Consider the following 15,048-nt stretch of genomic DNA (forward strand, 5'->3'; position numbering starts at 1 on the left):
GAAATTTGACAACTCGATAAGTTGACTTGTGGCTCAGGTGGTAAGAGCAATGCTACGGTGCAGCATGGTCTTGGGTTCATGTCCCACGTGTGAATGGTACCCTTTGGATTATACATATGGTTAAAAAACTTTATGACTTAAGAGCTCTCATGCCAAAAAAGTTTTGACGTTGGCTCCGCCCAAATTTGTGAAACAAATATATGCCTGAAGCTCGCGTGACATGCGACAGGAGATGTTGAATTTTGCGCATTAAAAGTACCAAATTCGTTTTAGCGGAATAACTCTAAAACTAAAGGGATTTAAAAAATCCGTAGTGACAGTTGTCGATCATGCATAAATATAACTAATTATCTTATTTTTGTCCTAATAACCTGTAGCATTTCGAGGATGAATCGAAAAAATGTGAAAATTAGACGTCATTTCGTGATTTTTATCTATCGAGGAAACTTTATTGTTTTATGTTTCTGATTAATGTCTATGCTTGAATATATCATGTAGTTACTCATACAATTTTATTTTTAACTTTAAAGTGGATATACCCCTCTAAAATCATTTCGAAGATTAGGAATTTTTCCTCTGCTCCCTCTTAAGAACGTCACTCTGTTCGCTCTCTGCCTCTGCCGCTCCGCCCCGTTCAATACTCGTACGTTATATAGTTTAATTTCCTATATTTTAAATAGTAATCAATTCTAAGATAATATATGAACTGCCTGTATTTGGTAAGCATTTGTATGGAACAAATGGTAATAAGAAAAATTAGCAAATCAAAGATTATTTTAGCTCTTTGATTTCCGCCGCATCACTAACCTTGTTCTTTGCATGGTCACGCCTCATGACTTCCACAGTTCTTGGCATCAAGTTATTTTAACACCACCGGGTCGAAGAAATTTTCCTAAGTGTTCGATCTTTGAATTGATAATCATAACAAAATTCAGTTCATTTATTGTTTTTCAGGCGCCATATTTAATGTCGAAAAATCGATTTTCCGTGTGGTCAACATACATCAAAACGGCCATTACATCGTGCTCATACTGGTAGGAGCACGAGGACTTATATAGGACTTGTATAGGTCATTATGCTCCTACTATCTATTTTGGGTCTATATTTGGGTCAAAATTCTTTCAATTGCTATGGTAATAAATAAATAAAAAATCAGAAGGTATACACGAGTTGAACCTTCATAAAACTGTTCAAAGACGTAATGAAATTACTTCTATATTGCTTTTGCTTGACTGTGACTGTGTAGCTTCGTAATTGGGCCTAGGGTATGCCTGAGTAAACATAATATGCATATCGATTAAGGGTCTCACGTCAGATTGGATGTTCAACAAAATCAAGGCATAAACGAACTCAGGTAGACACCCGCGTCTGACCAGACGAAGACGTAACGGGTTAGTGCGGATATCAATTTACACAGGTCCTTTGTTTGATTTGTTCAACCAACCAGTCTACGGTGAGACAACCCTTCAGACAGCGGCAGCTCTGAGTAATTTGTTTAGCAAAAGGGGTTGGATGATTTTGTATCTTTTGCTATTTGAGATTTATAGGTAAGTATAGTTTTAAATATTGTTAGCGGCCCTATCTACCTGCCACTACATGGCGTTGCATAGTAAATAAATAGTAATTAGAGTTGTGTTGGGTCGTGAAAAAAATTCTTACTTATTTATCATTACACTTAATTCAATGAAAAAAAATTTTTTGAGAAAAAAATATTGTTTTGGATATTTTTCCTCTATTTTTCCACATTTGATGTTGACATCTGTCAAAAGTTAATCTGTCAAGAGTTACTGAACGAAAACGATTGAGTCAACAATAAATGAAGGGATGTGGAGGCTTTTTTCGCTGTTGCGGAATTATTTTTCTGTGGCTTCTCGCTATACAAGTTTGTTTAAAAATTCACGCTATTTAAAATTTAAAAAGATATTTCTTAACGTAGAGCATAATATGAGCCTTTCAAACTAAATTTTTAATATTTCCGGAAAAACTTCCACTATTTGAAATTTTTCGGAAAATTACCAATAGTAATAGTAATACCGGTGACTATTAGACAAAAAAGTGGCGCTATTTGTGATTGTTAATATCAAACGTAGAATGGTAACACTAGTTTTATTTGGAAGAAAAGTTGATTTCATTGTCTATACAGGTTGCACGAAATAAATATTTAAAAAGGCGAATGAGTAGCTGATACTCGTACCGAACATGGAAAAAAACACTACCTTATTATTAAATATTTTCTCTTAGGAAAATACTACCGCGTCAATCACACATGCAGCGAGTGCCCGGCAAGGTCAAAACACACCCTTAACGGCCTCTGCGTATGCTTTCCCACTCGTTTCGCACCCCTAATCGCGTTCGTTGAAGCGCCGGCCATCCGCTACCGCCCGGTTAGTTCGCTTGCGCTCTTGTGTTAAACGGGACGTCGTCGCGTATTTGTTTTGCATGGTATATCGGTGTATTCACCTGTGCAGTTCAGTGGAGTGCAGTAATGTTAATAATGATGCCTTGTCACTACACAAATGAGGAGTATCAGTACATGATACGGTGTTACGTTATGGTATGTTATGCAAATGATGTTGTTAGTCGTGTTAGGGAGGGATCTGTACCGAGAAATTTCCGCTCAGCTGTTTCATAGAGTAGCCCAAATGAAAAGTGTATTATATGTAGTAATTGTAAAATAGCACATTTTTTTCTAATGTTTAGGGGCGATTTTTTTACAAATTTGAATTAGATATCAGCTACTCGTTTGCCTCTTTGAATATTTATCTCGTTCAACCTGTATAAGAAGTGTTTTGTTTTTAGTTTATACATGACGTACACTACCGCATAATCTCGCGGTGCTCTTGGGTTGCATTGTGTGGGGTTAGTAAAAAGTTACAATTATTTGTCTATTGTGCGATGTACATTCAAAAAATATAATTTGTAGTTTCTCGTCTGCGTTTGAATACGGCAATTGACAATCGTCCAAAGGAAATAAAAGAGAGAAATTTCTATACAAACCTGACAAAGTGGCAAGAAGACCTCTCCAATGGAGTCGTCTCTCGAGAAGCGATCGTAGTCAAAGACATGCAAGTGTAACACCTGGAACAAGCAAAGTATTTATTAATATTTTTTTGTGGTTCACTTCCATCTGAGCTGATGGAACGTGACGATGAAGTCGATGGACCTAAATAATGCCTATTCACTCTCGCCTTGGAATAGGCCCAAGTTATAGCGTTCAAGGACCAAATCTGCAGGCAGGAAATTCCAATCCCATGCTGTAAGTACCGTAACACTAAGTGCGAATCTTGGGTATATCCACAACATAAGGGCCTCTAAAGTATCTAGCCCCCCAATGATAGAAAGGTGATGGCGGAATGATTTCATGCAAAAGACTGGATGAGACTGGATGTCTTTAAGCCTAGTTTGTAAGGCAATGCATCTCTTTCTGCCGACACCAGTAGTATCATCATCATCATCATCAGGAATCCATTATACGCTCCAATGATGTACGCGAATCGCCTCTAAATTGAAAGCCTACTTTGACATTTCATTACGATGTTTTTCTTGAACGGTAGCGAGAGATGTTGCTACTAAATATTAATAAATGTATCGTAACTTAGAAATTAAAGTCATAGGTATAGGCCACCATAGGGATTTCAACCATCGACCTCTTCAATGAGAAGTTACCGTTCTCCCATTAGACTATCATCGCTCTTTGCATAGAAGAACTTAATACACTGTTCTGTTTTGATAAACAAAGTAGGATCTAATAGCGGGCCTTGGAGAACTCCTTCAACAATATATTTACGAAGTAATCATTATTGCGTGTCAAAACTTGAACACTTTCGAGCCGACCAAAGTGTTTAAGTTTTGACGCGTACGTCTATGGACTAAGGCATTACTAAATGCGGGAAAACTTAAATCCGTTACCCACCGTACCGAACTAGCAACGAGAAACCCGTGGCTAATCGATACTCAGAACATTTATCTGCAAATCTATGGCTTATGGCGCCTTCAAATTAGATGCTTGTAAAAGCGCGGCAGTGGTGCGTCTGTGACGCGACTAATATCTGGTTTAGAATACCTAGTCTTCAAAAGTGGTTGCAACTGTAGCGCTGCAGCTGCGCTTATAAATATTGTATGAAAATTAGTAGCGTCGCGGCTGCAGTGCTTCTATAAGCGTCTAATTTGAAGGTGCCCTTAATTAACATTGCGGAACGGAATGGAAGCGAAGTTTTGTAACCATCGCATATAAAGTTTTATATCAATTATGTAATGTATAAACTAAATATGAATCAAGAAACAGGTGACAGGAAAAAAAACTCGCGCAGTCTCGGGAATTCAGAATCAAATCTAGTTAGCATTGGGAGTACTAGGACTATGATATGGCAGAGATGAAGATGCTATGAAGGTGTAACGAAACTTGATAAAATCTACATCGAATACATTCGTGGCTTTGCCACTGTGAACGCGAAAACGCAGATAAGCTCCAAGAGATTAGCTTGAGGTGGTATGAACACGTGAAGAAAACCTCCTATATACATTTATACAGGAGGCAAACGAGCAGATGAGTCACTTTATAGGAGGTGGTCATCATCGCCCATGAACATCTGTAACATCAGATGAGCTGTCTATGTGTTGCCTTTGAGAGTCCTGTTGACGCGCTTTTTGAAGGACCTCAAGTCATTGCGCAAAGAAAATACTTCAGGAAGAAAATATTCCACATCTTGCAGGTTCGAGAAAAGAACGGACGTAATGCTCCAGTTTGCTTACGATGCCAGGTATTTGTGATGTTGGGGTGGGCTCTACTCTTTTGGAGGGAGGTACGATGGTGGAAACGAGACGGTGGCACTAGTTCGAGTTCCTCTGAGCACTCCGCAAAGACGGTAGATCACACACAGAGAGCCAACGTATGTCCGAAGACTAAGGGACTTCAAACGTCTGTGAGTTTGGGATCATCGACAATACGAACTGCCCTACGTTGGCTGGAGTCGAACGCATCAAACTGGTATTTGGGAGTTGTATTGGAAATGTCGTGACAGATCTGAAGAATCCTGGGTCCAAAAAATGAGGAAGACCGAAGATAAGGTGGACAGATCGTATCACCAAAGATTTGCGGAGCTGCCATGTTTCTGAAAACAATACGTCCAATAGAGCAAAGTGATAATAATTAGTATACATTCACAATTATATGGAAAAATTTTTTCAATCAAAGCCATTTGAGGTTTTATTGACTCTCAAGTCCTGATTTTATAATAAAAATGGAAGTAAATCAATTTGCTACTCCATAACCCTACAGCGAAGAATTCTTCGACCGACCATCGAGCATTCAACAGCCTCTGAGGATGCCTTGTGGACAGGCGAAACACGACGTGTCGGGTATATTTTTGGTGTAGGTTTGTGACTGTAGTTGCGCTTGTGTTATTTATTTTATTAATTTTATGCTGAGGGAGGGTGGGAAAATTAACCGCATGAAAAAATATAATTTTGCACGATTTAATCTTCAATGGGTTCGCAATTTTTTTAATCTAATAATGTGTTAAATCATGAAAGTTTAAATCAGCGACGTACCCGACTCTGCAACTTCTGTATAGGGAACCCTTCGAAATAGAATGTTTCGTTCCAGCGCGGATTTAGAGTACGCCGCTTTATCTTGGTCTCCAGGCGATGTTTCTTGTCTGGCAGCAGAGTTACCCTCACGTACGGGTCTGATGTGCCGCTTAGATCCTTTGCTGGTAGATCCTTGCCCTGGAACATGGAGGAAACAAAGCACTTAATACAATATATCAAAATTTATCATTATTATGACAACTGCCACGTAACAGTTTGGGATTAAAAAAATAGTCGACAAGGAAAAAGGATATATATTACGTAGGTAAGTAAATATCATTTTTCGCGTAAAAAGGCCGTAGATATTTGCAAAATGACAATTTTACAAAAGAGAGGCTTAAGCATCTTTAAAGATTTCTATACGACAAAGGAACACAGGCTCTCTTCTCATAGATTACCGTATCTTAGGCCTTATTCAGAATGGTGTCGGGAGCGGGTGCGGGCGCGGGTGCGTGTAAATCAAATGTACTTGCGCTCGTTGGGTTCATTCACAGTGGCCGCGCGCGCCAAGACCTGCGCGCCCCCACTCTGAATGAGCCCTAAGAGTCCTGGGATCATATCTTGCAAAGTTTTAACATTATTTTTCATTACACTTGCTCGTAAGTAGTATGATTGCATGGTGGCTAACTTGACTAAAATTGCCCCAAATAAAATCCTAGGGCCTTTTTAACCGACTTAAAAAAAAAGGAGGAGGTTCTAAATTCGACTGTATTTTTTTGTTTTTTTTTTAATGTACGTTACGCGATAACTCGCGCATTGGGAATCGGTTTTGCTCATTCTTTTTTTTGGAAAGACTACTACTATTTTCTACAAATTTAAATGAACCATTTCTGAGGTACCAGAAGTAGGTTTAAATTTGTAAAAAAATGCCACCTCTAAGGGTGGCAAATTAGGGGATGAATGACTTTTGAGGTCGCTGCTGGCCATTTGTTGAAAAAAAAACAATAAACCCGCCATATGCAAAATCCACAACTGTAGTGTTGTGAATCAAACTTACTGATACCAGAAATAAACATTGTAATTATTACAACTATGTTTTTTCTAATCTCATCCTTTTGGCCGGTTTTAATGCAGTTTATATGCAGTAGCAGTATGATGAAAACCTTTTTATAAATTTTCTGACATTTCGGCATGTGTTTTGTTTTAAACAGTAAGCAAGCTACACGCCTGTCCATAGCAGTTGCAATGCCACACAGGGCTTTAAATCGCAAAGGTCTGAGGGTCACGGCCATTGCGCCCGTCACCTTGAAACATAAGTTGACAAGTCCCATGTGCCTGTAATTTCACCAGCACCCTTACCCTTCAAAAACGGAACAGACTAATGCTGACATTACTGCGTGACGGCATAAATAGGTTAGGTGGCAGTACTTCCGTGGACGAACTCTTTTACAAGGAGCTCTACTGCTACCAGTGTTTATAATTACAGCTTTTTTTAAGACAGTGTAGAGGGTTTCTTTAAAATATTATTATTATTACAAGAACCGGGGAAATATATGTGCCATATTTGATTATTATTATGTTAGGATAAATTTGGGCTCTTTTGTGTAATAATTTTTAAGGTTTTAAGCCCACGTAATTTGAATCTATATTCGATAAACTGACATCTCACAACCCTCGTCATTATTTATAATATTCACTGAACTTTCAATAGTTAACGCACAAAATACGATCTAATTACGTTCATATAGAGCGTGTAAGGTTTATTATCTCTGACAATGAAAGAAACTCGATTGTACCAATTGCTATATTATTTTGTGTTTATTGTAATAATTCTTACGACGCCATATAGCAAAATATTGTGGGGAGTTTATATTTGCCGTATAATTTAGCAGCAGTATAAAAATATAGCACCGATATTTGTTTTTCTTATTGGAAGGGACAATGAATTGGCAGTCTGTTGCGTATTTACCACAAAATATTTCATATAAGTTGTATTTCGTCTTCTCAGAGCGAATAACTCGTATGTAATTTTTATACTATTTTTCAGGACGTCCGTTAAAAAACCGTGGTAGCTTAGTGGTTTGATCTACCACCTCTCAAGCGGAAGGCGTGGGTTCAAATCCGGGCATTTCGAAAATACGGAATTTTGGTAACATGAATAATAACGGCGCGTTATTAAAATAGTTGATTTCCGATTACCGAAATATCGAGCACTTAGTTTATTCACTAAATCAATGACTGAGTTATTATTTAGAGCGGGTAAAACCGAATAGAGTTGTAAGTGTCAGTTTTTTGGCGGGGAAGAAGTTTGGTGGTGAAATTGCACCACCTACTGTCCTGTACGAGTGTTCCTCAATTTGATATTGGCGAAGAACCTATTTGTCACTAAAGAAGGATATTCCGACTCTAAAACTGAACTTCGACCCGCGCGGCTCCGACAACATGTTACATGGACATGATTTTACTCAGATATTACGTTACTCCGACATAATGTTACTTCGACATTATTTTACTCAGACACTACGCTACATCGACAACACAGACGAGGTGTTTATTTAAAAAATCTTTGTAGTCTGATAAGAAAAATCATCATTACAAACCCATCTAGGAAATGGTTTCCTATTATATATCGATCAATATAACAAAAAAAAAAAAAACAAAATCATATAATGGAAAAATTCTTTTATTGGTTATATAAAGTGTAACAAAAATTATTACATTAAAATATAAATTTTTACTACACTATTTCATTTATGTACAAAAACCTAATTACAGTAAACAGAAAAACGAATTATTATTTTCGGGAGGGAAGAAAATTTGAAACTGCTTTTCGAAGTACAATTTTGGATAATGGATTGGACTTTTGAAATAGTATATTTTATTTTATATTAATAATTTTTTTTGTTTCACTTTATACAGAGTGTTTTTTTAATGGGACAATTGGGGAAATCCGACACAATAGAAGATACAAGAAAACTGTCTTAGAAACCATAAAGTTTTTCTTATGAAATCAATTTCGGCGTATTTTTTTTAGTCAAGCGTGGGTTGTCCATAATAATTAATAAAATTGATCAAAATTTAATTTAGTGTTGATCGACTCAGAGTTATGAAGGGATCATTTCATTGTATGGGACGAAAAAATCTGGGCAGCAGAAGTTGATCAAATTCCATAAAATATTTTTCATACAAAAGAAATAAAACATCAGACAGTAAAGTTGGCCAAATTTAATAAAAAAAATTTCATTCACAATGACTAACATTTTATTAAATTTGACGAACTCCTGCTGTCCCGACTTTCTTCGTCCCATACAATGAAATGATCCCTTCATAACTCTGAGTCGATCAGCACTAAAAAAGATTTTGATCAATTTTATGGACAATTCAGGTTTGACCAAAAAATTGTCTATGCCAAAATTGATTTCCCAAAAAAAAAGACGACTTTATGGTTCCTAAGATAGTTTCGTTGTATCTTCTATGGTTTCGGATTTCCTCATATTGTTCCGTTTTAAAAAAAAAGAACTTCCCGATCATTCCCAAATCTGCCAAGCTCTGACACATTTAATATAACTTAGCATGTTTTGCAGCAAAAAAAATTAATAAAAATTAAATCTGCCCAAATGGCAGAAAACTGCCACAAATGGTCACACTGTAATCGCAATCTCAAAGTGACATTGACATTGGCAAGACGCCTCTTGTCCAAACATTCCTTTGCTAACTTCCTTATCTCCCATTTAATTATTGTCTAAACATTTTTGTCACATTGTGTTTTATTTTTTACTTTATATCATTATTGTTTAATTGATTATTTGATTAGGTATTTTATAGCTTTAATGTTTTATGGGTGTACTATAAAATAACCAATAATTCTTTAGGTTGGTACACATTCAATCATGCTTAAAGGAAACGTTCGTACAAGAATATTACCTAATCTATGGTCGAACTTAATCAACTGTATTGTGTTCTTGCATCTAATTACTAAAGGCTTGAACTAAAACGTAAAATTATACTAGCAAAGTCCATGAACGGCTTTTTGCTGATTTTAGTTCAGCTTTCGCCATCCTTCTTTAACTATTTTGACGTTATTATTCATCGCAAGGCTTGACGAATTTATAATAAAGAACGAACAATTATCAAATAATTCCAGACACAATTAGTGACGAGGGAGTTTCTTTCAACGTCTCCCCTGTTACGTCTTTATTCCGATATATAAGTACATGCCCTGTTTTAGAGCGAGGTTGGTTATAAATAATAAATATATTAGACAACGTAACATACATTGCTCTGATCCCAAAGTAATTAACTAAAGCGCTTGTGTTATGGAAATCGGGAACAACGATGGTACCACAAACCAGACCCTGTACTCTCGTTTGTCGTCTGACATCTCTCAGAAACAATTAGTGTAAAATAAGTAATACATTAAGCTTCATACTTGATACTTGTCTTTGAATATTGTCGAATATTACTTATTTGACAGTAATTGTTTCGGACAGATGTCGGACGGACAATGAGAGTAGACCGCCAAACCCGAGACAATATAGAAAAGCTAGTTTTCTTTATTGACCCGGCCGGGGATCGAACGCGGGACCTCAGAGATGTCGACGTCATGAAAACCGATCAAGCAAGCCACGCGTCCACAGAGGTCGTCAAAATTATTGTATGTAACGTATTTCGTATTTAAGCGCGAAATGTTCGCATTACTTTCAAAAAACGAACATCTCTTATCGAGAACTTATTAAACATGTCGCATTCGTCGTCGTTTAGCTATTAACTGCTAGATGGCAGCACATTGATTGAATTTTCAATTTAAAATCGAAACGTCTTAACCTACTATACTAGGTAATGATTGTATTAAACTTTCGACAATATGCCAACAGGGTGAAGTTTAAATTATATTAACAGTCCAGTGTTTCTTATTACTCTAAATTTAAAACTACGGTCAAAGATTTTAGGGAGTTACTACGTTATAACAACTTTGTGGAGAGATTCTACCGAACAAAACCCTTTCAAATTTAATATAACCGACACAAATTTATGTTAATCGAAAAACACATTTCAGGAAAGTAACTAGTTAATAAGAAACTGGTTGTAATAACATCAATGCGTACAATATGCCGCTGAAATGTTAAGAAGAGCGTTGTTCATTGAAGCTATAACATTGCGTTTTCCCGTTGAACGAATTCAAATTCCGATCTATGTTCATCGTATTAAACCATTTCAAACCATTGCGAGAATCGCGAACACGCAAGTTTCATTTCTTCAGTGTGCTAGACTTTGTTCTCGACGTTTAGTGTTGTCAAAATATTTATCGATATATGGAATATGTGAGCACAACAGGACATGTACGCGATATACAAGTATGCATAATTATGTAATTTGAAGGTTACTTATAACTGCCACGGTGGCTGAACAGTTACCATGCTGGACTGCCATGCAGAGGTCCCGGTTTCGCTTCCCAGGCCGGGAGAAATATATGTATATACAGTTATTTCCCTCGTGAGTTTAGGTGTAATTTGTGGTTGTCTATGGGTGTGTCCCATGGCACCCGCGATACAGAGTTTCCCTAGTGCAGAGCTGTGAGCATGCAGTAATTTTGCAGCAGCAATTGTAATGATTAATGATCTACTCCATAAAACAGATGGTGGTGTCTCCATGTTTTTTAATTACATTTATACCGGCAAACAGTCCAGCGATCCAGCTGACGATAAATGGTCACATTTCAAGTCTTTTGTATATGCAATTGCGCTGGCTCTCCCTAGCTTCCAATTATTGTGAAAAAAAAATAAGGCGGCAGTGCTAATAGTGTATATCGCAAAAACTGGGAACTTATGTCCTATGTACGAGATACCTAAATTTAATAATGTTTGGCAAAAGAGTTTGGATGTGGAAATTTCCTCACATATGAAATAACTTACCAAAACTCATAATGCACCCAGGTGATTTAAGTTTACTAAAAGTGTACTTAATGCACCTAGGTGAACTAATTCAGGTGAATTAAGTTAACGCAGCCAAATCCTTGTCGATGAAATAATTAATAAAAAACCCATGCAAATCAAAAACAACTATTTAAAAAAAAATCATATGAAGGATAATATCAAAGGAAAGATCCGCAACCAAGCTATTAATTTAATTGCTGTATAAATGCAACTTTACATAAATTGATGTGATTAATTATTCTTATTTGAAATAGACAGTTTTAAATTTATTATTATTTTCATGTAAATCGTAATTACGCTATGTTTGCGTAATTAATTTGACTATGGAAAAAATTTAAATTTAAATTGTAGCCGATATGACTCCGTCAATTTTATCGACAAAGTAACAACACTGCGTGAAACCACACGTGGTTACATCGAGTTTCGATCTCGCTCATGCAAGTATCTAGTACAAGGAACTTATCGTGAGTGCACTTTTATGTTAGTAAAAGTCTGTGTTAGATTTTAATGAATGTCTTTGGAAAATTTGTTCTGCACGTTTGCCTGATAATAGTATATACAGGGTGAATTATAACTGAATATAGAACAACTGTTTATTGAGCACGTGTTTTTAAGCTGTAATTAACCTACACTGGATGTTCCAAATATTAATTTAAATGAGACAAATCGCTGTCCATAAGAGCCAATATGATTGCACGCAGGTTCTCTCATTATCCAATTGAAGTGAGGTAATTCTATTTAAAGCTTTCGGTACATCTTTGTGCACAAGCGGCTTGTGGGCGGATAATATGCAAAAGCAGTATGATGCCCTGCGTGTACAATTCAATCACTCGTTCAGTATACTGCGGTGGCTGCAAATGTACTACAGCGTTTCAGGGTTGTTCGCAGAGGCCCAGGTAGATTGTTTACACGCAACATAGCGCAAGCTATGCGCTTCCTTGGTGCGCAGGGTGCGGGCCAGCGCTAATAGCATGTTGACCATGACCGCTGGCAGGCATAATTGCGTACACTTAAACAAAAGGTGCCAATATTATAGACTATGAATTTGTAATGCAGCATATTCCCAGGGTGCGTTCGGGACAAGCACACTATTGTTACCTACAGGAATTTATCCAAGGTTCTACAACTAACGAAGGAAACCAACACCAAGTTTTAACATTGATCGTTTATTGATCGGTTTACATTAGGTAATAAATGCACCTGTTAAGTATACTAGAATTACATTAACCACGCGGGGTTACTACGCTAACTAATCTAGTGACGGCGGTGAGCTAAAGGGTAGGTTTACGGGGTTGAAGGGTGAATAATTCGCAAGGCCTGAACACACCTTGGTCATGAGCAGCCATCGCTACTCAACGCAGGAGACGGACAGGGGAGGATATTCTCCACGGTTGGGGGGAAGATGAGCAATTCGCACGGCCTGGGCACACCTTGGTCACGCGCTGCAATTACTCTGCAACAGCCCCTCATCCGCTGGAGGTTCTTACCGTAGTAAGCTCCTTCAGCGAGTGTATCGCTCGTGTGTTTGTGTGTAGGTATGTAAAAAATATGTTAAGTTTATATAAGACTATGAAACAAAGTATTTATGACATGGGAAAATATTTTGTAGGCAGGTACTGTAAAAGAGATTAAGGGTAATTTGTGAACTTTGACATTTGTGTCAGACACGCGTCAAAATATTCTGTAGAAAGTTTTTTTAAAGTGCGAATTTAAAAGAGTAAATTGATGTAAGATTTCATATATACGGTGATATGTCATTCCATATTTTGGACGCGTTGTATTTGAAGCAGCCACAGAAAGCAGCCGTTTTATGTAAGTAATTCTATGTATTAGTATAATTATGGATTATGTTGTCTTATATGAATAATTTACTTAATTTGAATTTGAATTTGTAATATAAAGCAAAAATGCTTAAAGAAAAGTTTCCTCCGTTTAGGCATTGTAAATGTTAGGTCTAAGATTAAAATGTAGCTTTACTATGATGATTGTATAATTAGGGTTCCTTTTATTGTAATTTTTATTTCAATATTATCATAGCTTCATTTACATTTGTTTTACGTGTATTATATTAGACTAAGTTACAAAGAAATAAATTTATCTTTATTTATCTTCTTTATCGGAGGATTTCTTTCCGAATTTTTTCCATACTCAAGATTGAGAAGAATGACTCCATAAAAGTTTCGTTTTTGCGGGAAACAATTTTAATAAAGCAGCTAGACGTTTTGTAATGCAGCTTACTATACAATTCAGCTGACACATGTGAACGCTAAACTGTACTTGAATATTGATAATTTCAGTACAGAGTACTAAAAAAACCTACCTCAAAAATCGTTCATAGGGGATGAACTTTGCCGCCTTTAGGGTTGAATTATTTAAATGAGACCACTACTGAGGAACCCTCTTTCCAACAAAAAAATAATAATCAATATTGGTTCACAAATTTTGAGTTATCGCGTAACATACATACCAAAAACAGTCGGTATGAGAACCTCTTCCTTTTTTTAAAGTCGGTTAAACTGTCTAACAAACTGTCAGTGGTTGACAGTTATCACTGACCATGAGACCTACAAACGGTCCGAAACATTATTTTGTTTAAAAAATTACCCAATCTTTTTACTCGTCGTTTATTTCGGGGCTTTGATCATTATTGAACATGTCAGCCTTGTTAGAAAAACAATGCCTCAAGAAAACACTGAATAAAATCCAATCAGATAAATTAAAATACTGCCTAACCAAATATGTACACAAAATCTTCGCGGCACTACCATGTTGGGTCAGACAAAATGGATTGAAATCACCCAACATAAATGTGCGAAAATCATTTAGATCCGAAAAAATAGTTTTATTTCCAACGTTTCAAATTTCCAAAAACCTAAGAACCAATCTAACTAAATAATCAGACCGCTGTGATTACGGAAACTGAGTTGACAGTTTTTTTAATATACATATGTATATATAGTATATAGTATAATAAACTACTTTTTGAGTCCTAAGTCGCATTTGTTTGTTTTTACAAACAAACCAACGTTTCGGGCCATCTACAGGTCCCATGGTCAAGGGTGACTGACCAGCTGTAAAAGGCCCAAAAAGGTGATTTATTTGAAAAAAGAAACATACGCAATTTGGATTCGAAAAAAATTTATTTATTTTCTATGTTTAAGAGATTATAATAAACAGACTCGGTAAACTGATATCGAGGTAACATTTATTGAAAGTACTTACCGTATAGATATCAACTCGGTAACTATATATAACAGCAATAAATTAGGAAGAAAAACACAGATTAACATTTAGCAATTAAGAAAAAACACAGACAGATATCACCTAAGGTACACAGATTAATACAACAGAGTTACACAAAATACATTAGGCACATTGAAATAGGACAAGTACCTACATGAAATGACGTGTATTGTCATTCGAGTATTAATAATTCTCCACCCTACTTCAAATTTTTTCGCAAACAAAGTGTAACATTTGCAGATCATAGTACAGATAAATGGTCACTAAAACATGCGGGACATTGTGTGGGACATTTCCGGGACATTGTGTAGGACGTTTACAGGATATTATGTGGGACGTTTAC

General features: G+C 36.5%; 1 protein-coding gene across 2 annotated transcripts in view; it reads right to left on the bottom strand.

Moving 5' to 3' along the window:
* The window catches only part of LOC113232235 (synaptotagmin-7), an 85,715-nt gene that overhangs the window by 15,961 nt on the left and 54,706 nt on the right, over positions 1 to 15,048 (bottom strand). For both annotated transcript variants that reach the window (XM_026466898.1, XM_026466897.1), the window contains 2 exons: positions 5,551 to 5,727; positions 2,998 to 3,078 (listed from right to left, as the gene is read on the bottom strand). In XM_026466898.1, coding sequence (XP_026322683.1) covers positions 2,998 to 3,078; positions 5,551 to 5,727 — 258 coding nt within the window. The remainder of the gene's footprint in view (positions 1 to 2,997; positions 3,079 to 5,550; positions 5,728 to 15,048) is intronic.

The sequence above is a fragment of the Hyposmocoma kahamanoa genome, unplaced genomic scaffold (genome assembly GCF_003589595.1).
Source record: "Hyposmocoma kahamanoa isolate Upper Pololo Valley unplaced genomic scaffold, ASM358959v1 67, whole genome shotgun sequence".
Taxonomy (NCBI): Eukaryota; Metazoa; Arthropoda; class Insecta; order Lepidoptera; family Cosmopterigidae; genus Hyposmocoma; species Hyposmocoma kahamanoa.